The 26,188-nt window shown below is 36.3% G+C and overlaps 2 protein-coding genes across 3 annotated transcripts; one reads left to right on the top strand and one right to left on the bottom strand.

Moving 5' to 3' along the window:
• Window positions 1-684: 684 nt before the first annotated feature.
• Window positions 685-12,595, bottom strand: LOC127637137 (DNA-directed DNA/RNA polymerase mu-like). 2 transcript variants are annotated; one of them, XM_052118060.1, is made up of 11 exons: window positions 12,214-12,595; window positions 11,646-11,823; window positions 11,421-11,519; window positions 11,119-11,289; window positions 10,958-11,029; window positions 10,270-10,390; window positions 9,958-10,090; window positions 9,755-9,857; window positions 6,742-7,005; window positions 5,736-5,819; window positions 685-2,242 (listed from the first exon to the last, which is right to left on the bottom strand). In XM_052118060.1, the coding sequence occupies exons 1-11, from the start codon at window positions 12,384-12,386 to the stop codon at window positions 2,156-2,158; spliced, it is 1,485 nt and encodes a 494-aa protein (XP_051974020.1). In that variant the 5' UTR covers window positions 12,387-12,595; the 3' UTR covers window positions 685-2,155. The 2 variants fall into 2 exon arrangements, with proteins under 2 accessions (XP_051974020.1, XP_051974021.1); XM_052118061.1 differs by having other exon boundaries at window positions 6,742-6,891.
• A 773-nt stretch (window positions 12,596-13,368) lies between these two features.
• Window positions 13,369-25,106, top strand: LOC127636710 (N-acetylglucosamine-6-sulfatase-like). The gene is made up of 13 exons (XM_052117395.1): window positions 13,369-13,639; window positions 15,730-15,789; window positions 15,931-16,134; window positions 18,594-18,659; window positions 19,002-19,100; window positions 20,069-20,236; window positions 21,424-21,506; window positions 21,589-21,707; window positions 21,784-21,887; window positions 22,428-22,529; window positions 24,073-24,183; window positions 24,281-24,388; window positions 24,480-25,106. Exons 1-13 carry the CDS (start codon window positions 13,475-13,477, stop codon window positions 24,627-24,629), a joined length of 1,539 nt encoding a protein of 512 aa, XP_051973355.1. The 5' UTR covers window positions 13,369-13,474; the 3' UTR covers window positions 24,630-25,106.
• Window positions 25,107-26,188: the final 1,082 nt, after the last annotated feature.

Here is a 26,188-nt window from a genome sequence, read left to right as displayed (position 1 = left end):
AGTTAACATGAAAATATTACCTAAATTCTACATTCAAACATGCTTTATCTTAGAAGTAAATATTAAATAAAAATCTGTCGATTATAAAATAAAATCTGTCCTTTAAAAACAAAATCTGTTGATTATAAAAAAAAATTGTTTAAAAAAAACAAAGTAAAAAAAAAAGAAAATCTGTTGTTTAAAAAAAGATTATCTGATGATTGTTACCATCATTGTGTTTTGTGCACTGTATCTTGTTTCTATCTCATGTTCAAATAATGTTTATTTAAATTTTACTACATTTAATCAAGTACCAGGAATATCATATTTGTAAGTAAAAGTTACTGTATTTAATAACATGTTTAAGTTAAATTTACTCAATATTATGTCATGAAGTTAAATCGATTTTATTTAATCTTATACCACTGAAATTTGCTTAACTGTGTGCAAAAACTTTTTCAGTGTATCAAATTAATAAATTAATAATTAAATCACAAAATAAATCAATAAATGTTCCTTGTATTTCATTTTAGCACTAGTTTATATGTGGTTTAATTTTAACCATGTGTTCAGGTTGATTTTTCATGTAAGCACAAGATTTGTGTTATTTTATTTTCATTGTCGTGGTTAGTCAGGCATGACACTCAACAACAGTGATTTGATTTCACTATGTAAATATTTATTTACTGATTTACAAGATTGCTGTGAAAATGGAATGTCATCAATTATCAATTGCAGTTTACATTGGAATTTTAAAGCAATGATGACGTCACTGTGAAAATAAAAATGTGAGAATTTACTTTTATTTTTTAAATGACTTTTTATGTACTTTGCAGACATGTTGTGGAAATCAAATGATTAATGGCATTTTCATTTTCTTCTTTTTTCTGACATTTTTCTTTTGTAATTTAAATAGGAAGAAAATAATCTATAAATTCCTATTTCATTTCCTAGTAATTAATGTTAAATAATTTGTGTGGATAATGTAGCGCATTTCCAATTTGAGGTCAATGCAATTACAAGTAAATTTCTGTAATGTTGACCAATGTCACTATACAGTATATAATAATGTATAACTGCCAAGGAAAAATCCTAAAACTGGGTCTGATATGTGGATTCACTTTATCAAGGGATTTGTTGCTTTTGTAAGGACAAATAAACAATGCTGCTATTAACACTGAATGAAAGGAAACAAGCAGAGGTGAATTCATACATGAAAGAACCCCTGCAGAGACAGAGACATCTGTTAACAGTAAGGAAGGACGGCGCAAAAAATATACAGTCAGTATGTAAAGATGCATGGCGGTTGGGGAAATCGGGTCAAAATGATCCAGGTGCAAATACTGGAGACCACAAATGCATCCTGCAGACTTAACATATTTAACATCCTAAAGATGAATACACATGCAGAAAATACTCTCTCTGACAAACCTGTAAGCCCTCCAAGAGATTGATTCACGTGTATCACATTTAAGTGTATTGCACAGGCAAGAAAGTGCCAAAGGAATGATGGTCTACCTTATATTTCTACAATAGTTTTACTATATTATTTGCATCACACATACTGTGCACGGAGGGATCAGCAACGTGAACACCCAAAGTAAACTTTGGCCTTGAGACACATGGGATTAGATCAGGCCTACATGATCCCCCACCCCCCAAAAGAAAACACTGAAGGCCACATATCGAATTAGTTGAATAAAAAACAACAATAACAACAAAAATTAACTGTCAAATTAAAACAGTGCTTTGTGTAAAAAATGAAGGGACATATTTTGAGTTGCAATTAAAATGATCTTTATAAAGTATAAAATATGACAAATAACTTCATTTTCAATTTTCAAAAGAGACAAATAATGTCTCGTTACAATATCTGATTTACAAGGAATTAAAAAGTTAAAACCTCAAACTGTGCTTGTGTCAAAGTTAGTACAGTACATATAATCGATATGATGTAGAACGCTGAAACTAAAACAGTGTCTGGATATCTGATCTTCGCAAATAAATAGCAGCCTTTTGACCATTACTTTAAATAAACTTTAATATATGACTCTTGATGTGATCAGAACTGGTTTGAGAGCTAAAATGCATTTAAGAGTGCAGTCTAATGGAAACGTAAGGCTCTGTGGTGAAAGCACACATGCACATGTGTAGTGTGAATCAGGGATGAACCGATTCAGGCGTTCCGTTCACAGGGAGGAATAAACTCCAGTCCCAGGTAGGCAAAGATCTCCTCCTCTGTCTGAGCTCTGAGATAACACTTCTGTACAATTTTACACACAAAGAGAGAAACAGAGAAAATTATAGGATATCTGCTATGGAAGTAGGAAGTATAATATATATATATTTGTTTTAGGGGGGTAGCTTCGCACCAGTGGCTCCTCAGCCAAGCACACGCACCAAATGTCTGAACCTGCGGTTCCCATTGAACTGAGCAGGATTACTATTGCAACAACACAGCATCAGTCTCACGACGGTCTAAGAGTCTATGATTGGATCATATTTGCAGTGATTAATACGTTTCAGCTGGCAGCCATTCTTTTAACCCCAACTTAAAACCTGGAAGGAAAGAGGTGAACCGGCAGCTTTGCGGAAGAAATGTGGTTGGAAAAAAATCTTGATTGATAGTGATCGGAGATCATTAAAACGCTTGACAGTGCAATGAGAACTTACAGGATTTTGACTACACAGCTGTGTGGTCACCAGTTTGTGAGGCTAATCAGAAAAAAACGACTTCAAATTGTTAGGGAGCATAAAGATTGGACTCTGGACTAATGGAAAAAGGTCATGTGGTCTGATGAGTCCAGATTTACACTATCCAAAGCGATGGGCATGTCAGGGTAAGAAGGGAAGCGCATGAAGCGACGCATCCGTCACGCATAGTGCCCACTGTACAAGCCTCTGGAGGCAGTGTTATGATCTGGGGTTGCTTCGATTAGTCAGGTCGAGGCTCAGCAATGTTATGCGGCAATAAAATGAAGTCAGCTGACTACCTGAATGTACTGAATGACCAGGTTATCCCATCAATAGATTTTTTCTTCCCTGAGGGCACGGGCAATAACAATGCGTTGCATAACAATGCCAAGATGAATGCACGCCATAAACAAAGCTAAAGGCCAACAAAACATCAGTGCAGTGTACTATTAAAGGGATAGTTCATACAACAATTACAATTCTGAAACATTTTAATTCTCTCATCATTTACTCACCCTCATGTCATCACATATGTGTACGACTTTCTTCTACTGAACAAAAACATTGTTTTTTTAGAAGAATATCTCAGCTCTGTATGTCCATACAATGCAAGTGAAGGGTGGCCAGAACTTTGAAGCTCAAAAAAGCACATACAGGCAGCATACAATTTATCCACATGACTCTAGTGGTTAAATCCGTGTCTTCAGAAGAGATATGATAGGTGTGGGTGAGAAACGGATCATTATTTAAGTCCTTTTTTTAGCTATAACTTCTCCTGCCTGCCCATTAAGTGGAAAGAAGAATGCAAATCGACAAAAATAAATGAAAAATTTTAAAGTGAAAGACTTAAATATTGACGAGTTTCTCACCTACACCTCTCATATGTCATGCTCTCAAGAGAGCAGTTCAGAAAATGGAGCGCAAGTGGAAGAATACAAAATTAGAGGTATTTCACGGTGCATGGAAGGATAAGTGTCTGTAGCTATAGACTGCCAGGTCAGCATATTTTAGCAAACTCATAGAAAATAATCACAACAATCCTAGGTGTTTATTCAGTACTGTGGCTAAAAAGATTTGGAATAAAGCCTTGACTGAACCAGATATTCCATCACAGCACAACAGTAATGACTTCATGAATTTCTTTACTGATAAAATGGAAATAATCAGAAATAAAATTGGAAACTGTCACAGTACCTCAGAAAACAGTGTCTCATAATTTTCCCACACAAGCAACTTCAATCCTTCGCTGTCATAGGTCATGAAGAGCTAACAAATCTTATCAAAACATCAAAAGCCACAACATGTATGTTAGATCCAACACCAAATAAGCTCTTAAAAGAGGTATTCCCTGTAATCTCAGAACCTCTTCTTAATATTATTAACGCCTCGCTCTGCTTAGGACAAGTACCAAGAAACTTTAAATTGGTAGTTTTCAAACCCCTTTGCTTTGCGAAAGCCACAGCTTGATCCTGGAGAATTGGCTAATTAAAGGCAGATTTCAAATCTCCCATTTATGTCGAAAATACTAGAAAAGGCAATGTCCTCCCAAATATGTTAATTTCTACAGAGAAAAAGTATATATGAACAATTTCAGTCAGGATTTAGGCCCCATCACAGTACAGAGACTGCACTTATCAGAGTTACAAATGACTTGCTCTTATCATCTGATCACAGCTGCATTTCTCTTCTAGTGCTTTTAGATCTTAGTGCTGCCTTCAATACGATAGATCACAACATTATCTTGAATAAGATAGAGAATTATGTTGGCATTTGTGGACTTGCATTAGTATAGTTTAGGTCCTATAGAGCAGACCGCTACCACTTTATGTAAATGAGGAATTGCCAAACCAAACATAAGTATGAAGTGCAACAGGGATCAGTTTTAGGGCCTCTGCTTTTCTCATTGTATATGCTTCCCCTGGGAGATATTATCAGGAACTGTGGAATAAGATTCCATTGTTATGCTGACGATACCCAATTTTATAAATGTTATATTTGATACCAATCTGTCCTTTGAAAATGTAATTACCAATGTTTGTAGAACAGCATTCTTCCACCTCAGAAATATAGCCAAGTTACGACACATGCTCTCTGTTGCTGATGCCGAAAAACTAATTCATGCATTCATGACCTCAAGACTAGATTATTGTAATGCATTACTGGGAGGATGTCCTGCAAGTTCAATAAATAAACTCCAATTGGTTCAAAATGCAGCTGCCAGAGTGCTGACCAGAACCAAAAAATTTTATCATATTAGCCCCATTTTATCATCGTTACATTGGCTGCCTGTTAAATTTCGTATAACTACGTAAAGCTTTGAATGGTCGAGCTCCACAGTACTTAAGTGACCTTCTGTCATGCTATATTCCATCATGTTCATTACGATCACAAAATTCTGGCCTGTTAATAGTTCCTAGAATATAAAAATCCACAAAAAGAGGAAGATCCTTTTCATATTTGGCTCCTAAACTATGGAATAGTCTCCCTTACTCTGTTCGGGACGCATTCACACTCACTCAGTTTAAGTCTAGACTAAAGATTAATCGATTCAGCCAGGCATACACCTAATTTATCCATCAACTCACAATTACATTTACAATTACACAATGATGACTAAGACTTTATAGATATTACATTTTATTTTTCTGTTAAAGCTGCTTTGAAATTATGTGTGTTGTGAAAAGCGATATACAAATAAAAATTCATTCATATCATATCGCTTCTGAAGATATAATTTAACCACTAGAGTCTTATGGATAACTTTTATGCTTCCTTTATGTGCTTTTGAGACCTTTGAAATTCTGTCCACCATTCACTAGCGGACCTAAAGAGCGGAAATATTCTTCTAAATATCTTTGATTGTGTGATATGGCAGTAAATAATGAGGGAATTTTCATTTTTAAGTTAACCATCCATTTTATATGCATTATTAGACATTAAAAACCATATATTATATAATACAGAAGTCCAAAAGTATTTAATATATCTGATTACATGTACACATGACAATATATACGTTCAGTGTTGTGAAACATGCCCATATACAGTATGCGGTTAGTCACCTGATTGCTGTCGTACAGGGCGTGGCTACTCAAAGACATGTGCTTCTCTTGCCCTGCCCACCTTCTCAACTCCCTCTCAAACAGCTGCAGTACAAACAACACAACATGAGAGAGCTGACTTTAAAAAACTAAAAGGATGAAGATGACTAGACTAGAATGGAGTTCTAGAAAACACATCACACTACAGTAAGATTTTAACGTCACATTGTAAATGAAAATGATAACTAAGAGTGAATATTTGTATCAACCAAGAAAAAAATAAATAAATATATATATATAAAATTATACTGTCTATAAACTAATTCACTGAACACTTTTACATGCATGATTTTGGACTGCATGTAAACACCTTTAACGCTGATATTACCGGCTTATCCAAAGTGGGCAAGTGTTGTGCGCATGGCTATTTAGACTTCAAAAGCAGAACAGAACCCAATTAATTTCCATTTAATTCATTCATGTACTGTAAATGCTTTTTTGCATGGTCAGATATTCTGGATAAGCTGATTTTTGGTGGTTATCCAAGTTTTGGCATGCATGTGGACTCATTGAGCTGGTTTACATGCTCACCAATACATTGAAAAACTCCCAAAAATCAGCAAAAGCAAGAAGACCGCATTTACATGAGATCTGAAAAAATTGCATTTGATGTCATTCCATGAACAGGTATGCACACAGTTCTTACATTTATTGGATAAGCCGGTAAGAATGCCCGAAAAGGTGTGCGACTCGAAACAAATCTACCCACGTTGAATGGATTATTCTTAAGCCGTTTATAACCGATAAAGGAAAGCCGTTTCATGCATTTACATTTACATACACCAAAGCCAGACTTATGACAACTATGAAAATGACTAAAAGTAGAAATTCAAAGTAGTACCTTTTAAGTACCATTAACTATCTAAAATTAACTAAAATTATAAAAACCAAACCTCAAAGACACATACAAACTAAACATTTTCAAAACAATGTACTGTATTCATTTGGAGGGTACAAAGTTACAGACCTTTGAACCTGTCCAGCCAAGTGTAGCAAAGGCAAACTGACTGTAGGGGCTGACCACAAGATCTACACGTACTGCTCGCCAGCTCGAGGTCTCTGATTGGTTGACGGATCTTTCAGCTTCACTTCCTGTGCTCTCAGCAGACCTCTGAAGCTTAAATATGGAGAAACATTTCTCAAACCGATCCATATTACTACGTGGCCGAGCTGGGCCGTCCATTTTCTCCAAATAAGAGTTTCTGGACGTCTGCTGATATAACAATAAGCCCTGATAACAAATACACAGTTACTTTTACATCCAAAGCAAAAGGATCTATTATTTTAAAAGCCTTTTTAGTTATAGCTTAAAAAAATATTTGTGTTCAATACAAGTTAAGCTTAATCGACAGCATTTGTGGCATAATGTTGATTAGCACAAAAAATAAACTTTTATTTAATGTAATATTTATCCCCTTTTCTCCCCAATTTAGAATGCCCAATTCCCACTACTTAGTAGTTCCTTGTGATGGCGTGGTTATTCACCTCAATCCGGTTGGCAGAGGATGAGTCTCAGTTGCCTCAGCTTCTGAGAGACACAACTTACCACACGCCCCATTGAGAGCGAGAACCACTAATCGTGACGACAAGGAGGTTACCCCATGTGACTCTACCCTTCCTAGCAACCGGGCCAATTTAGTTGCTTAGGAGACCTGGCTGGATCCTATCAGGACACCCTGGATTCAAACTCGCGACTCCAGGGGGTGGTAGTCAGTGTCAATACTCGCTGAGCTACACAGGCCCCCTCTTCCCTCCTTTTCTTTAAAAAAAAAAAAGAGGTTACTGTGAGGCACTTACAATGGAAGTGATTGGGGCCAATTTTTGAAGGACTTAAATGTGCACTCAGTAGTTTTTTTCCTCATTTAAAAAGTTTTACCACTAGGTGTCAGTGCAAGCCATAGTTCAACATACTTCAAAAAAATTACTGAGTGCACTTACATTAATTCTTCCTTAAAACTTGTGTATTGTTTGAGCTGTAAAGTTGTTTAAATTGTTATTTTTACAGTAGTTTTAGGGTTTGTTGACATTATATCTTCATGGTAGGCTTGCAGCGGTATACCAGTTTCACAGTATGAAAATTGATGGTTATCATACCATGTACATTTGGTTATCTATGGTATAGAGAAAAAAATGCAATCGGGCGGAGAATCTCACCTGCACGTGTGCATCTCCTTTCCTCCTCATCTGCCTGTCAGACTCATCAACTTGCCCCACACACAAACGCGTAGCGGACAAAATGTCAGAAAGAAGCGAGGTGAGGGGGTCTGACAGAAGTGTGTGTGTGTGAGTTAGAGCAGTTTTCTCAACTGGTGGGTCACAGGTCTATTCGGACTGGGTCGCGGACAGCAGGGAAAGTATAATGCCATGGTTCCCTAATTGAAGATATTTCGGTGGCCGCCCAAGTGATAGCCCATTTAGGACTGCTGAGTCAGATTTCATGATAATCTCGCAATCAGCTAAAAGCTTCTCATCTGCACTTTCGCATGCGTGTAACGGAACCAGCTCACGATCATGATCTACTCTGATCTCTGGTGCACGCGTGCAACAACTGGGCTTCCCTCGATATTGCGGAGCACAGACCTTAAAACTGATGTGACCAATTTCAGTTCTAGTGAGACTTTTTATGTTTAAAGCGTTACGGAGGAAGTCAAGTCAAATCTCTCAAACAGTAGCAGACCTGAAATGCCAAACAGTACTGAGGAGGAAAAGAGCAACACTGTGCTATGCGCCAATCTTAATGTAGAATCTATTAGACCTCATTTTATATCAACAGTGGCAGTTTTAATTAAAGTTTCAAGATGTTTCAGCTGGTAAAGACTAGCTACATTTACCGAACCATGGTAATGAGGAGCCTTTTCTTCTGTGTAATATGTATGTTCTGTTTGAATTATGTTTGAAATTAGAAACAAACAGGATATATAATGGGCTCATAGATGTAAATATGCTCTTCAATTTTTAAAAGGGGAGAGAAAACTTCCTGTCACTTTTGTTGTTGACATCAACAGCAAATATGTCACTTGATGCATGTCCTTGTACTTGAAATCCATGAACAAAATTATGCAACATAAAAGGAAATGCAACCCAGGATATATTAAATACAGGATACGTTTTTCTATGGTGAGTCGCCACTTGAGTTCCAATGTAAAATCTGTCCTGAAGCAAAACCAGTTGAGAACCACTGAGTTAAAGGTACAGACACCTACAATAAATGTTAATTATTAATAATCATCGGACATTACTTTTAAAAGCTCACACAGCTGAAGTTATTTTTCATTTAGTAGTTAATTTATGCTATGCTAACATGTAAACTAACATGCTTTAGTTATATAACATGTTATTAGTTACATGCTATTTTTTATCATGTTTATAATTTAGTTTATTATAATTCTGTTACCCTTCTTATTTATTCTATTTATTTTCAAAAGGGAGACTTTTTTTTTTTTTACACAAACTTAAATTTAAAAAAATGGTTTCAAGTTTCAAATATAATAAACTGTTTGCTCAAAAAAAAAAAAAATAAATAAATAAATGTAAGGGTCATTGTAACTGATAATAGTTATAGTGTAATACCACATACCACAATACCATGATATTTTCTGAGATGGTTATTGTACCATGAAAATCTCACCATTGCAACCCTAGTTCATGGCAACGAAGTTGTAAAATTTTATATAGTTTTACCCAGAAAATGTTAGTGATTTTAAAACACTAAAATCATGTTAACACGCATATGGTTCACATCTTGTGGCGATCATTTTGAAACAGTGAGTATTTAAAAATGGCCCCATTGACTTCCATTGTAAGTGCCTGACTGTAAACCAGATTTCTGCCTATTTTCAATATTTTTTTTGTGGTAATCGATTGAGCTTAACTTGTATTGAACCTGGAATATTCCTTTAATAGTGTTGAACAAAATACAACGCGTCTCTATGGAATCAATGACATTCATAATGCAACTGTTGAAATAATTTCACAAGTACCTTCTCCTCCAGCCAGTTTATGATTTTGGCAATCAGTCCTTCCTCTTTGCCCTCTTCTGGATGTGTTATGAGAAAGTCAACATCATGACCAACATCTTTCCCCCTGAAATGCACATGAACACTCAACATGGCTTTTATAGATACAGTATTATGGGAAGTTGTTCATGTCATTAATGTATAGTGTTCCCAAAAAGCAAACACACCTCTTGAATCCCCCCATCAGCTGGATCTCTGCTCCAAGGAGCACAGCGTGCACAGCTTCCTGTACGATATCACTGATTACTTCCGCCTCTGCTTTAGTCACAGGCTTCTGGAGATCATTGTAATACTGTACTCCTGTAAGTAATGAGGTCAAAACACTAGATCATTTCGGATGATCAAAATAGACCTTAAATACTTATATGCTGCAGTTTTGTGCACGATTCACTGGTGCACATCATCATTGCAACTAAAGAAAATGTTTGACTTCCTGATTTTATAAAAATGGATTGTTAGTGGTTGATGAAAAACAATACCTGCTTGCTGTGCACGGTTCAGCGGTTGTCCTGTCTGGATTAAGTCAGAAGGAGATCGTAGACCCTCCCTTAACCAGCGATCTGCCGTTCTCACACCCACCCCAAAAATACCAGTCAGTGCCTATTGGAAGGGAAGACTAGAGTTCAATATGTTCTCAATGAAATACTAGCATAATACTTACTGTACCGTATATACTGTATACCGCAAACTATCTTTTAAAGGAATATTCAGGGTTCAATACAAGTTAAGCGTAATCAAAACATTAATAGCATAAGTTGACTACCACAAAAAATATGGCATTGCATCATCATGGAAACAAAGTTGTAAAGTTTGGGACGAGTTGAAAATATTTCCACATGCCACAAATGTGGTCGATTGAGCTTAACTTGTATTGAACAAGAAAAATAGTGTAAGAAACAGAATGCAATACGCAACAATAACATACTTAATTTAGTATTTCGGAAATAAATATATAACAATTTTGCAATTTGAACACAATTAATTGAATTAAAATATGTAGCTAATCGTCCATTTATTTATTTGCTGTTGTATCATGGGATACAATGTATAATGTGTACGTCAGGGAGGTCATTCCGGTATAACATACAGAACTCTGTGCACAGTATACACTGCAAAAATAATACGAGTAGTATTGCGTATGCCATTCTGTTCATGTCCACTTATTACCTTCATGGCCTGAAATTGCTCAGACTGTCTTGTTGACTCCACTTCCCTTGATGTTCCATCTTCTAAAATCTCCTAAAAGAGTCATTATGGATTGATGCTCGTTTATCTGTTTAATAGCTTATTTAATTTTTTTAAAGAATGCAAAGGAGTAACAATATCACCTTTATAACCCTCTGTGAGTGCTCACCCAGGCAAGGCAAACACTTCAGCTCATCCATGCTGTACACTCGATGGGGAAGTGCCTTTAGGACCGACGCTGCCCGTGTGAACGCCACACTTCGTCCTTCATTCTTGCTAAATTCTGCATTCTCAGCCAGGATCTCGAGAGCTTCCTACAAGACAGTGTGGGAAACTACATCAGAAATAAAACGAGTTAAATGGATCGAAAAATTATCTCTCGATGGTAAGACATACTAAGTGACTGAACAGCAACTAAAGGGGTTTAAAGATATAAAGGACTCACTGTCAGAAATACATTTTGATGCTTCAGGGGTGTTCTTCTTTGGCACGCATAACTTTTCATCGTAAAAACTTTAGCGTCACCATTGGGTTTTGGGTTAACCTGGAACATATTTACACATCAGCGGCTGATAATGGAATTATATCATTTCTCTTCTAGTGCAATTACCCTTTTTTAAAGTAACGTGCCCATGAAAGCAGCCTATGCGAGTGAGATCTGTCTTTTTACCTTTAATCTGTGTTTGTCCTGAACTGTAACAGGACGTCCTGCCTCCATGCTCTCTGTAAACCAGCTGATGTCCAACAGTTGGAGAGAAGTGGATGTGTCTCCTCCGCTCTGGTTGTCCAGCCAGGCCTGGACGTCATCTCCACTGTTGTTTTCTGATACAACATGTGTAACGGCAGAACTGTGAGACAAAATAAACTGGAGTAGTCAAAAGGTTCTTCATGCTTTTTAAGTTATGATTACTATACTTGGTAGTACCATGGTTTTTGGACATGTACCATGGTAGTAGCATGGCATTTTTGGTACTGTGAGGGCACGTTTTCATAAGTGCCATGCCAAATTACCATTATGCAAACAAGTGTTGTGGTGGTATCAGATGGTAATTTGCATGGTACTCCAATATAATACCATGGTCCCATATCAAACAGGTTCTGTAAGAACTATAAGTAGAATGTTAACCATATACATGCACCATGGCTCAAACAATACCATGGTACTACCATGTCCAAGAAATCATGCTTGAGACATAATATTATGTATATTCTAAAATGTAAATAAATACCATTACTACCTGTATTTTTCTTTAATGAGAAATCCTTTGCTTCGTGCCAGTCGTTTTAGGAATGCTCTTCTAGATGCCCCCATCTTCCTCTCCAAGATGAAAATTGACACATGGGAAAATGTACAAGTTTCATCCTGGTTGCTTTCAGTACGTGTTATTTTCCTGCGCTTTAATGGTATCATGGTCTATGGAAATCACATTTGAATCACCCCAGGTGGTTTTAAAATTCGCGTACTATTTAATTACACTGATCAACCCCATCTACCACCTCAGGACAGATTAGACAGCATCTACCCCCTTGGTTTAACTCTGCACGTCTACCGCATTAAATGTCATGTTAAAAAGAAATAGAATAAGTTGTTAGCGAGGCGATAACAAACGTAGCATAAAATGGGCGGGGCGTGGTGGCCCGGAAGTTTTCTCGACAAGGTATGATTGATAAAAATAATATTTTTCCTTTGTCTTTAGAGTGTGTTTTCATTTCGTTCGCTATTTACGTGCTTTTCATATGTATATTATCGTCCAGTTGCTAAAATAAAAAAAAACTTTTGCTGCGTAGTCACATAGCACCTGTTACTTTTCGCAACGCTTATTATGATTGACCAATCACAGTCGTTTATGGTTACTAGAAAACTCATATTAAAAAATAATTTTGTAGAGAATTTATGCATTTCTATTTTTTTTTTTATTTGTCAGGTTGAAAATAATTTTAATTAAAATGTTTAATTTAAAGGTTATACTTCTGAATGAACAAATTTCTTCACTTCGACACTTCACAAAAGTCGTGAGATTTGAATGCAGCTCTTTGGAGAATTTGTTTTTTTGTGTCGTCATACGCGTCCTTGTGTACAATTAGCAACATTTACCGACCAATGCTTTCCTAATTATTATTTTTTTATTTATTTATGGTATTTCCGAATTTGTATGCCTGAATTATACAAAACAAAATATAATAATAATAATGATAATAATCATAAACAAACAAAAGAAAGAAACAGAGGGGCTTTCCTTATTGTTTTTTTATAATGTGTAAGAATTAATAATGTGAATTGTTTTTATATATGAAGTAATTGCACTGCTTGAATGGTTCGTTTGGCTGTGTCACTGTCAGCTGTTGAATCAGGCTGCAGTCATATGACTCTTTCTCACTTCCTCAAACTTTTCTCAGCCCATCCCACTCGCGCGTGCAGCTGCTGTCCGCCACCCCAAACCCTTCATATTTCTCTCCAAACAGATCAGATCGCGAGGGGTTTTCAGCAGTTTTGGTCTCATGGCGAGCTTGTGGGTCGGTCACTGGAGGTCCAGCGCGCGTGTCGTGGCTACCTGTCTGTTCGTCACGCTGATCACCTGCACGCTCAGGTGTTCAGAATGCGTCAAACTGAGCAACATCATCCTCATTCTCACCGACGACCAGGATGTGGAGATGGGGGGAATGGTAAGCGTTCTTACGTTTACTTCTAATTTAGTATACTAACAAAAAGTACCATATGGTAATACCATATTTTTTATCATGGTACATGAATATGGTCATCATTCACAAAGTACTACGTTATTTTTCCGGACATGAACCATGATATTACCATGTTTTAAACACACTATGGTACTACCATACGTCTTTTAAATGGTACCATGATGGTACTGCCATGTTCTTTGGATGTGCACTATGGCAATGCCATGTTTTAATTGGACATGCACCACAGTGCTACTATGGTATTGTTTAGGGCTGTGTAAAATTATACATTTTCAGAAGAATCACACTTGAACCCCATATTTATTCTTAAAATCCCAAGATCAATCTCTTTACCTTTACATTAAAATTTACTTCAGTTTTGCTTGTGTTGACAATTATATCTGTTAAACAAATAGCAGTTGAACTGCATAGTTTGGTTCCTGTTTAATTTACAGCATTAGTTTATAATTTCTTTCATATGCAGTTTTGGTAAGTTACTCAAAGTAATCCACTACTCATGACTACATAGTTATGTACATTTGTAATCAGATTACTTTACTACAGAGGCTCTTAGGGGACATGGCAGGAATTTTGGCCTTTCCTTCGCAATAAGTTTTGTGTTCCCTCACAGTGAATTTACCATGGTTTTACTATAGTAACTATATTTTAGCCTTGATATTCTTAGTAAAACCATAATAATAATAATACAGGGAAATTAAAACTATGTTAATAAAAATCTTAGTTTTGTGGTTATGGTTTTACTATGAATATATTGTAGTAAAACCATAGTAACTACAAGAATTACCATCGTCAATCTACAGTAAAACCAATGGTTTCCACCAAAAAAGTAAAAAAAATTTAAAAAATAAAAACACAGTTAGCCTACAAAAGTTATGGTTACTACAGTCTACAATTTTGCTACAGTAAATCCACAGTTAAACTATGGTATTTGTAAAGTAAAACCATATTTTTGTTACCATAGTTTTTGTTTTCCTCTATTATCACTATGGTTTCACCACGAACATCATGGTTAAAACCTGGTAAATTTATTATGAGGGAACGCAAAACTATTTTAGAAAACAAAATTCCCACCCTGTCCTCTAAGAGGCTCTGTACTTTGCTGATTACGGCATCGAAAAAGTAGTTCAAGTCAAAGTAAACCCATTACTAATTACTTTACTTTTAAGTTACTTTCTAAAGCCCTTTTCACCGAAAAGTTGTTTATTTTTACTTCATGAATTGTAAAATAATGTTAATATTTCCTCCTTGTTCATTGTCGCATGCAAGTAACACACCCAGCACCACACAATGACTTGATGGGGTGCATACGGCCCTTCAGCTATCACAGAAATGCAAACAGTACATATACATAATTCCTATTTTAAATTCGACATAAAAAAATACTATTTAAGAAATGCTAGAATAGTCGAACCAAGTAATGTACGAAACAGTGATTAACTTAATTGGAAAGTCATTATTTGTAATCTGATTACTTGAATTAAAAATGTAACGTGTTGCACTACTCTTTCAATTGAAAAGTAATTCAGTTACAGTAACTATTTACTTTGCTATCAGATTACACCCGCTGCTCAGATGTAAGCAAAATGGACAATATATAATAAAAACACCCAAAATAATCAGAATTGAATCAAATTGTACTGAAATCGAAATTGGTACATGAATATTGTGATCATTAAGCACCATGGTATTTCCATCTGATACCATCACTGCACTAAGGTGCTTTTTAAAGGGTATTAGTGGATGTTTTAATCCTAAATGACATCTAGAACCATTATTAAGGGACATTTCCCCTTGAGTAGTTCAACCCTTGTTGGTTTGTTGGAATGCCAGGATCTACTTTACCTACTAGCTACACCACCCACATCCTGAAGGGAAGGCATGTTAAAATCATATTGAAACTGCTGTTATTGTTTTGTGGTGTAAGAGGGCCATGTTTTTCCGACAAGAACTTGTCATTTGGCTAATGTGTCAAGTCTTCCATCCTGTGAAGATGTTAGAGAAGATAAATTGTTATTAATGCTGTTACCACTCGATTTGTCTTTCTATATCCACAGACACCCATGAAGAAAACCCAAGATCTGATTGGTAGTAATGGTGTGACCTTCTCCAATGCTGTGGGTAGACAACAGCGAAGTCCTTTTCATACATCTCAATTAGGAGACACTAAAATATCTGAGTTATTTTTCCTTTAAGAGCCTGTTATCCTTTTGTCATGCATTTGGTTAAATATCCCACATTTCTCCTGTTGCGTTTAGTTCACAGTGACCCCCCTTTGCTGTCCCAGTCGTAGCAGCATCCTCTCCGGCAAATATCCACACAATCATCTGGTCCGAAATAACTCAATTTCTGGAAACTGCAGCAGCGTGGCGTGGCAGAAAGAGGCCGAGCCCTATGCATTTCCTGTCTACCTCAATAAGATGCACTACCAGACTTTCTACGGAGGGAAATACCTGAATCAGGTTTGTTTTTGTCACCTGTGTTGTACTCAACACACTGTACTAGTCTATTTGCATGGTGATCATCCTTGGAAATGTGCCTACAGTGTGATCAGAATCAAAAGCTCTCCACAACGTTGCCAAATATTTGCAAATCCTTCAAATATTTGAAATGTTCTCAGCCCAGTGTTTGATTGAAATGAATACAGAAGTGATAATATTCCTTTTCAGTGGCTCTCCCAGTCACTGTTTTCACTCACTCGCATTATCAGTCTAAAGTTTGGACACACTTAACTGAAATGTTACCCATTAACATTTGAATATAAAGGCTTATGTTTCAATGCTTGAAACTAGTTTTGTAGACAAAAAGTTGATTATGCCCATTTATGAAATAAAATTTACCTTTACATTTATGCATTTGGCAGACGCTTTTATGCATTTGCTCAAGGACACAATGGTGTTGGCTGTGGGGATCGAAACGGCAACCTTCTGATTAACAGTTATGTGCTTTAGCCCACTACGCCGCCACCACCACTCCATATAAAATGTCTTGGTTTAGTTTCACTCTTAAATTAAAAGAAACAAATAAGAAATTTTGCCCAGGAAATGAAGCCCTTTTTTTTGGTCTGTTCAGATTTTTTTTACATTGTGACATTATTTTCATGACAGTTATGCACATTTTACCCTCCTCCCCAATATCATTACCACAATGTGAAAAAATAGATATGTAAAGTATTTATACATCATAGTAGTACTCGCTGGGTCCCTTTCATTTTCGCTGATTTTAATTGAACCCTTTAAGCTTGGATGGGCCTGCCGAGAAAATAAATAATTAAACCAATAATAACTACAGTCTTGACCAACAGAAAATGGGTATCGTTTTAAACTTTAGAAGCTGTACTTTACAATGCATATAGGTATTATGACCAAAACAAGTGCTTTGAAATTTGCAGACAAATCAGAAGTGATCCATTTTGATAATTTTGTAATAATCTTGAACAGTATATATAATTGTAAGCGGTAAAAACATCAATCTGATGAAATAGCCATGTGTCATATGTTGTTAAAAAGCTCTCAAAGAGTAGAAAACAACCAACCTATATGTTTTACTCACAGACAAAATTATAGTGAGTAATAGCTATGATTTGATTTGCATGGTACTCTGCAAACCCTAACCCACATGTCTTTGACATACATGTTACTTATAAACAGGTGTTGCTTAGATGCTGCGTTTTCCCTTATAACTTCACGAAAACTAAACGGAACATAAAATATCACATACCATGACTTAAAGGATGCGATTAACTTAAACTTAAACTAAAATGAGCTTACACACAACGTAATCGGATGTATAGATCAATAGATTATCCACTCAAAGCACAATGTGCGTACAGCACATCATATGCTATCTGGCTAAAAATACGTTGGCTAGATCAGATGACTTCATCGGAAATGATGTAGTAACTTGTCCAGCGTTGTGGAATGCTAAACCAATCGTATTAGGATTCATATCGCTGCAATCAGAGGTGGAAGTCATCCAAATATGGGCAGAGAGGTTTGTTCACTCTAATTACATATGGCCACCAGGATATGGCGCCAATAACATGAGACAGAATGAAACTGAAAGATCTCGTTACTCATGCCTGCTTGATTTGGAGAGAGCGCATACCTTTATTAATTGTTGTATTTGTATGTGTAGTTAGTTCTTATGTACAACTATTATGTTCTGTTTGTTTGGAGAAATGTTTTAGCACTTGGAAACGTTTTTGGACACTAGGATAAATTATTTTTGTATCACATGCTTTGTTGTATCAACACAAAATTTTACTCCGTTACAGGTGACATCATTGGGTGTAAAACAAAAGCAGATTTTCAAAGCTACATTTACACCCTGATATATATATATATATATATATATATATATATATATATATATATATATATATATATATATAAATATCAAATTAGAGAAAAGTTAATTTTTTGACTCAAGTTTTTTTGTATTTTTCAGCAGTTTCTTATACATGTATTTCTATAATATAGGCTTCATTGTTCATTTTTTTTGTATTGTTTTGGGGTTTAATATGACCAGGACAGGTTTCGTGGTTAAACAAGTGTCCATTGTGCATGATAACTCTTCAATACTGTTTAAAAAGCATCTCAGGATGCACCGTATGAAGTTCCTTGAGAGAATGAACAGACAGGGCTGTTATCTAGAGAAAGCATTTACATTTACATTTATGCATTTGGCAGACGCTTTTATCCAAAGCGACTTACAGAGTCCTTATTACAGGGACAATCCCCCCGGAGCAACCTGGAGTTAAGTGCCTTTCTCAAGGACACAATGGTGGTGGCTGTGGGGCTTAGAAAGCATGCATACTTTTGAAGTTGCTAAAATGTACAATAGTTTTGATGAGTTTCAAAAACTCAAACTTTCAAACTTTTGGCTGGATGTTTAAATAAAACCCTCTCTTTGCTTTCAGTACGGGACTAAAGATGCAGGCGGTGTGGCTCATGTGCCCCCCGGCTGGGACCAGTGGCACGCACTGGTGAGTACAACAGAACCCTCATCAGAGCTCAGTCAAACACTTCCAGTTTCACTCTGTTGTCCCTCTATGTTCAAACACAGTTCAGCACAGAAAAGCTATAGTTGCTGAAATGTGTCCCATGCTTCCCTTATTTTGCAGTGTCAGTAACTTCATGCAGAACAGCCTGTTTGGCTTGATTATGTGCTCTCATATGTTGCAAAGCAAAAGCAGATCCAGTTTTAAACCATCTTATTTCTTGTTAAGTCTTGGTTTAAATGTAGACAGATATTACATTTATTGGATGCTAAAATGTAAAATGATTTAAAAAGCATGTATTATTCCTTTTTGCTTGTGTTTGCAAAGGTGGGGAATTCTCGATATTACAATTATACACTTTCTGTGAATGGAAAAGTGGAAAAACATGCAGACAGCTATGAAAAGGACTACCTCACAGACCTGGTTGTAAGTTTTAAATGCTTTTTTTTTTTTTTTAATGAAGTTTATACAACAGACTTTGTGCCAAATTTTTCCACCGTTTTGTGATATATTTACAATTGGAGTGTAACATTAACTAGGAAAAAAAAAATGTAGAACAGGACTTAATTTTGTTCCATGCTGTTATGCCCCATCAAATCAAACATTTGTTTTTAAACGTGAGGTCAACAGTCACTAGTTTTCTGAACCGAAGTGGGAATATTTACCTAATGGTAAATGTGGAGCTTTAATTTGACTAATTGCATGCCAAACTTATTTTACTTGGCCAATAACATTTGATTAGTTGTTATACTGTTAGTTTGCAACACAGTGTGCTTAAACAATATTGCCACTGAAAAGCTGTTTCCATTATTAAATGAATAAAAAGCCCCTTGTTGCACCCCACATGACTTTGCATGCTTGTCATAATGTGACTCCAGATATCAAACTGTCTACACAGCAGGATGTGTCATGTGACTTCTGTGAGATACATGACCAGACCTTTTGATATGTGCAATAACATTGTTTTTGAGCAGTCGGGCACCATATCCTAGCCAGAAATGAAAATGCTGCCTCTGCTCTGTTATTATTTAACTATGGGCAGGTGTTCCGGAAACAGATTAAGACTAATCCCATGTTAAACTCCACTGAGAATAGTCATTTTCCTTGGATAATCCTTATTTGTAAGATGAGCCATAGCATGAAATAATTTACTAATGCAATAAAGTAAAAAATTATTAATGGTCCTAAAATAAACATATTTTTCCCTTTATGCAAAATATAGTTTCTTATTGTAGTGAAGCTAGCACTATTAACTCTTCTTACAATCTGGTCTTAAAATATGATCCTGTGTCAGAGCGCATGAAATACAAGACAATCGGTTTCATGTCTGCATAATATTATTAAGAAAAATTGGTGATTTATAACTGATTCAGAGTCGGTTTTCTTTATTCCAGTTGAATCGTTCTCTGCATTTCCTGGAGGAACGGAGCCCTAATCATCCGTTCTTCATGATGTTGTGTCCACCATCCTCCCATTCGCCATGGACGGCCGCTCCTCAGTATCAACAGTCCTTCAGTGATGTTAAAGCTCCACGTGACGGCAGCTTCAACAAACCTGGAAAGGTCATTAGCTCTTAATTTGATTTCGGTTGGATTTAACAATTTTGGCTTTCCATCAAATTTTCAGAAAACATAATAATAGCGAAAAATGTATTCTTTGATTTAAAAAAAATTACCTGTGTTGTATTTTCAAAATTTTTCTGAAATTTCATTTTCTCTTAAAGATGAGTTTTTTTTTCTTCTTCTTCTTACAATTAGCATGCGGTACCAACTTCGGCCACTAGGTGCCACTATCAGTAACCATGAACTCTTCACCCTAAAGCTGCGTTCACACCGCCAGCGACATGCAGCGACAAAACAACCTCATCTCATTAATTTTCAATGAGAGCTGGTGACTTCCAGCAACACGAGCGACTGCGTCCGTTGGCGACTGGATGTGGACGTATCCAGCGACGGTACAAAGTTGAGAAATGTTTAACTTTATGCAAACGAAGAGCGACTTTTGGGAGCGACAGACAATATGAGAGAAGATGAACCTAATATTTTAATAATAATAGTAATTGTAAAGAACAGTGCTGGTTAGACTCCACTAGCGACCCAGCCACTGGCGACATGCAGCGACAAAGTAGCTGACAGTGTGAATGCAGCTTTAGGTGTTCCCTCTTGAGGAGAAGAAAAAAAAATATTTTGCATAATTCACCTAGCTAAAATTGTTTTTTACCTTGTAGTTCAGAGCTTCCGTAAATAGTTTAAAAAATATTTACACAAAGCAGTATAATTTTTCACTTCCTAAAAATATATAATATTTTTCCCCACTTCCCGTGGCTAAAGAAAATTGGCATATATACATTTTCAGGAGGTACGCACACGACTTGACGGCACATCCTAGCACAGAAACTGATTACGTGGAGCAGTGCACACCTATTATGTGTGATGCATGTCCTGAGCATATTAAACACGGGAGCTGATTTACTGTACAGAGAATGGAGACTTCACCCACAAGTGGTGAGCTAGGTGTGTGAGAGAGACACGGACCAGTGTCAAAAGCGACACCGTGCGTGAGAGAGAACTGCTTAATAAGATCATATTTATTTTGCATTCTTAACCTTAAAATTCACAATAACAAAAAAATCACAACAAAGTTGTTTTAATTCCACTGTAATACATCCCCTTAACTGCTGTAAATGCCAGATGTGTGTGGCCTCGGCCTGACCCTTAGTAACAGCAAAGATACTTTTCTCAATTCTCAGGACAAACATTGGTTACTAAGGCAACCTGTGAACCCGATGTTAAACAGCTCCATTCAATACCTGGATAACGCTTATCGCAGGAGGTACACGGAGCATAAATACATTTAGTAAGAAGTCTTGGCAAATAAATCACGTCATAACCTCCTCGTTTAATATTTCCAATAGGTGGCAGACACTTCTCTCTGTGGATGACATGGTGGAACACCTAGTGAATAAACTGGTGTCAATGAAGGAGTTGGACAACACGTACATCTTCTACACGTCTGACCATGGCTATCACACTGGTATGACCTTGTGCCTCCTGGTTTATCGACCTGTTGTCGTCTGGCTTTTTAACACTATTTGTTTTGATTTTCACAGGCCAGTTCTCTCTGCCCATTGATAAGAGACAGCTGTACGAGTTTGATATTCGCATCCCTCTCTTGGTTCGCGGACCAGGAATCAAACCAAAACAAACACTGCAGGTTAGCACAGCGAGCTGTGTAGCTTAAACGTATTGACCTATGGTTGTGTTTATACAGTGCATTCTATACACACTTGAGTAACCGAAACATTTGGTTTGTTTGCATTTGGCACATGTTTACCACCCTAGTACATGTCCCTAACATTATATATACCTGTGTATCATATAGTGGCTATATCTTATAAAAGATGTAAACCTGAGTGTATATAGTGATACATACTTTGTTAATAGCAGCAAACAGCATCTTTTGTTAGCTAAAATTGCAAATAGTGATTTAAGTAATATGCTATTTTTACTAGGTGTATTTTCAGAGCAATAGTTAATGTGAAGTTGTGGCCAAAAATATTGGGACCCTTGGTAAATATTTTTCACACCCTTCTTTGCTCATATTTACCAAGGGTCCCAATAATTTTGGCCACAACTGTATGTAGTGAAAATAGCCCTTGCCAACAAGGTTTCCTATTTGCAATTAGTGTAGACCCTCCCACATATAATTGAGATTGATAAAAGATTAAATAACATCTGTCTGAATGTCCATCAGTCTCCAGTGATGAATATAGATCTTCCTATGACTATCTTGGACATCGCTGGAGTCAATCTCTCCACTGTCAACATGGATGGACAGTCTTTCCTGCCACAGATTGTGAGTGTGACATGTTATTTACTTCCTGTTTTCTGAGATGTGTATGTATTGTGTACTTTATTTTGTAATCATTCTTATACTTTTAACTTATTGCATTGTCCTTGGACTATTCATTATAGTTTTGTAAACTAGAGGTCGACCGATGGTGGATTTTGCCGATCCCGATAACTAAAGTGGGGGGAAAGGCCGATAATCGATTAATGGGCCGATAGTTTTAATATAATATAATTTAATAAAAATAAAAATAAATCTTTGTCTTTTGTTACTATGATGGGCACAGACATTGATGCTACAAGTGTCCAAAATGAATACAATCCCAAATGCAGATTATTGTGTAACCAAAACCCCAATAACTTGGGATTTTTTAACTATAAACAAGCCCGAAATTCAATGGGGTCTCTAATTTGGAAACTTTTTAAACTGTTAAAATTCTCTAAATATCAGTATTTTTCAAATGAAGCTTTTTATAGCCTATATATATATATATATATATATTCACCAGAATACGCACCCGTGCGTGCATGCAAATGTTTCTATATAATCATATTTTTGTTTCCATGCCCTCGCTTCAATTTTAGGGCTCTGTGATTTGTGCAATGCGGAAAACGCTGACAGAATCGCATAATCCAGTGATAAAACTGGAATTAAATACAAAATTCAGAAGGTCACGGAAATCTGCATATTTGGGATTAAATTAATGTATGAAAGCAAAAATAATCCAAGTAAAATCATCATATGTCCTAGTGTGATGATTAACCCATACATGGATTAAACCATACAGTCTGCATGTGCTGCATGCTTCAAAATGAATGTGTGAAGCCGGCCACTCATACACTGACAACACACTGGTCATATTGGTCCCTTTCAAAGCTAAATAGCCTCTGATCATTAGCAATGTGCGCTCTGTGTGGCAGATTACAGAAAGCAGAGCCCTCAATAACCTTGAAGTGCACAGCACATGCAGACTATATATTTCTATAATTAAATTGCAGCCTTTTTTGGTTTAATAATCACATTAAACCATAAAGTGAACTGCTTATCCGAAAGTGAGAAGCCACTGTCAAACAGAAACTGAAAGGGCTTCACTCCAAATTTCACTAAATGAAATTTAACTAGATGCGTGAAATGTAAGAAATTGCGACATAATATCAATACTATATGGTAAAGTGTAGCAACATGTGTATATACTGTATATACAACTCAAATTGATATTTATTGTGAGAGAATCACACAAAACCTGTCTAGAGCATGTCTGGGTCATGTTTCACCACAAAATGGAAACAAATAATACATTTTATTTTGCATTCGATTTCATTTGTGACATTTTCATGAAATTTAAGCACATTTCCCCTCAAAATTCTTAAATGTGAAATAATCTTCTCATTTGGCATTTACCAAAAACTTTAATCCTAATCGCAATTTTCATTTTACAAGTCGTGCACTATTTAGATTTTTTAAAATGATTCTTTATTCAGTGTGGTATCAGTTATATCAGTGTGTGACTGGATACTCTGTCTTTTCTATTCGAATCTTCTCCATGAAGGCTCCGTCATTACGTAATGGCACAGAACGGTCTTTCTTTCTGGTGGAGTACACCGGTGAGGGATATTCCTCTGAAGACCCCAGCTGCCCCAAACTAGGCCCTGGAATGGCTGTAAGTGTTTATGAATTATTATGAAGCATTTACCCATTAAACTTTTTCTTGATATCTTAAAATATTGATCAAAGTTGTGTGTTTCTTTCCTCTTTAGCAATGTTTCCCAGACTGTGTATGTGAAGACTCTTTTAATAACACATACGCCTGTGTCAGAACTCTGAAGGATGGTAACCTGCAGTATTGTGAGTTTGCTGATAATGAGGTGAGCGCTTAATAGCACCGATCCGATTTTACCAACAAGAGCACTAGAAAGTCATAAAATCAGTCACTAAGTTCTCCTGTGATCTCTGCAGTCATTCGTAGAGGTGTACAATCTAACGGTCGATCCCCATCAGCTGGAGAACATTGTGAAGAAAGTTGATCCTTCTCTGCTGCAGACCATGAACCAAAGACTCATCAAACTGCAGTCCTGTATGGGAGACAGCTGTCGAAACGTCAAATAAAACTCTAAATGCAAAGTGTGGGCCAAATCCCACCCGCTCTGAAATCTCAAGTCCAATATTTTGTAATAGTAAGATGTATCAGGTGTTCACTTGCATATTTCTCAGCTGAAACTTTTAATTCTGATCGCCTGAAGTCATGCTCGCATCCCGCCTTCAAATGTGAATGTATCTAAAGCGTGATATTCATATGCACCTTGATCATTTCTTGTGCTGTCATACAGCTACAAGGAAACTGTTTCTGAGGGCTTGAACCAGTTGAACTGGAAGTTTACTTGTCATCAGGCTTGTTTTACTTACAACTGTCATCATGCATTTGTTGTTTTGCCACTTGAGGACTTTTATGGTCAATGAAACCTAATGTTGGTGTGTAGAAACTGCGCTAGAAATATAGTACCATCAAAAACATGTACCTTGTGTTTTAAAAAAACAATTATGGTCGTATGATTTTTGTTTTGTTGAACTTTTTTTTTTTTTTTTTCTCTCATGGTGGTTTTATGAAATTTCCTAGACACTGTGAATCAAACCATAACCAGTATGCATCCATAACTGCTAATCCAAAGACCAAATGCTCTTGTCTCACAGCGGAAATCACGCTCTGATGTTATTGTTTTAAAATACATTTTGCTTCATAAAGGGAAAGATGTGATATTTAAGGGAATTTTGACCATTTTTTTATCTAAAATGTGATTATGTGCCTTTTTTTGTCTTGAAACGGTGTTTGTGCCTTTGTACAGTACAATTGTTTAATTTGAATAATCAATAAATTTATAAACAAATGTGGTTTACATTGCCATGTCATCTTATTTATTAAACATCGTTGTAAGAACATGCATGTAAATGCACGGCTAATTCATCTCGAACATTAATTGATCAGAGATTTTCATCCTTATTAGATATATATTTACTTTCCTGAATTTTGAGAAACAATGTAATAATTTAAAGGAATGGTTCATCCAAGAATGGCAAAATGTTAATTCAATTTATTCACTCATGCCATCCCAGATGTGTATGACTTCCTATCTTCAGCTCTGTTGGTCCATATAATACAAGTGAATAGTGACCAAAACTTTGAAGCTTCAAAAAGCACATAAATGCAGCATAAAAGTAATCTGTAAGGCTCCAGTGGTTTAATACATGTCTTCTGAAGGGATGCAATCAAATATGGGTGAGAACCGATCAAAATGTAACCCAAGTTTCACTATAAATCTTGACATTGCAATCATGATTTCAAGCACGATAACATCTAGTGCTTGACGCTTGCACAAAGCGCTAGATGGTGCTAGGAAGGGTAATCGAGCTTGAAATCATGATCGCCAGTTGAGTTACATTTTGGTCTGTTCTCACCCAAATTCGACTGGATCCCTTCAGACGACATGAATTAATACACTGGAGTCTTTTAGATTAATTTTATCCTGCATTTATATGCTTTATGGAGCTTCAAAGTTTTGGTCACCATTCACTTGCATTATATGGACCAACAGAACTGAGATATTCTTCTAAAAATCTTTGTGTTCAGCAGAAGAAAGTCATACATGAGGGATGGCATGAGAGTGAGTAAA

Source organism: Xyrauchen texanus, chromosome 44, assembly GCF_025860055.1.
Source record: "Xyrauchen texanus isolate HMW12.3.18 chromosome 44, RBS_HiC_50CHRs, whole genome shotgun sequence".
In the NCBI taxonomy this organism is placed as follows: Eukaryota; Metazoa; Chordata; class Actinopteri; order Cypriniformes; family Catostomidae; genus Xyrauchen; species Xyrauchen texanus.
This window is presented reverse-complemented; position numbering and strand designations above follow the sequence as displayed.

Bases quoted from the DNA above. Each gene is read 5' to 3' on its own strand.
- LOC127637137 (XM_052118060.1), bottom strand. From the start codon at position 12,386: ATGATACCATTAAAGCGCAGGAAAATAACACGTACTGAAAGCAACCAG. The intron at 10,091-10,269 runs GTATTGTTTTTC...CATTACTTACAG, and splicing joins GAACCGTGCACAGCAAGCAG to GAGTACAGTATTACAATGAT. The intron at 9,858-9,957 runs GTGTGTTTGCTT...TGTGCATTTCAG, and splicing joins CTGATGGGGGGATTCAAGAG to GGGGAAAGATGTTGGTCATG.
- LOC127636710 (XM_052117395.1), top strand. From the start codon at position 13,475: ATGGCGAGCTTGTGGGTCGGTCACTGGAGGTCCAGCGCGCGTGTCGTG. The intron at 16,135-18,593 runs GTTTGTTTTTGT...CTTTGCTTTCAG, and splicing joins GAGGGAAATACCTGAATCAG to TACGGGACTAAAGATGCAGG. The intron at 24,389-24,479 runs GTGAGCGCTTAA...TGATCTCTGCAG, and splicing joins GTGAGTTTGCTGATAATGAG to TCATTCGTAGAGGTGTACAA.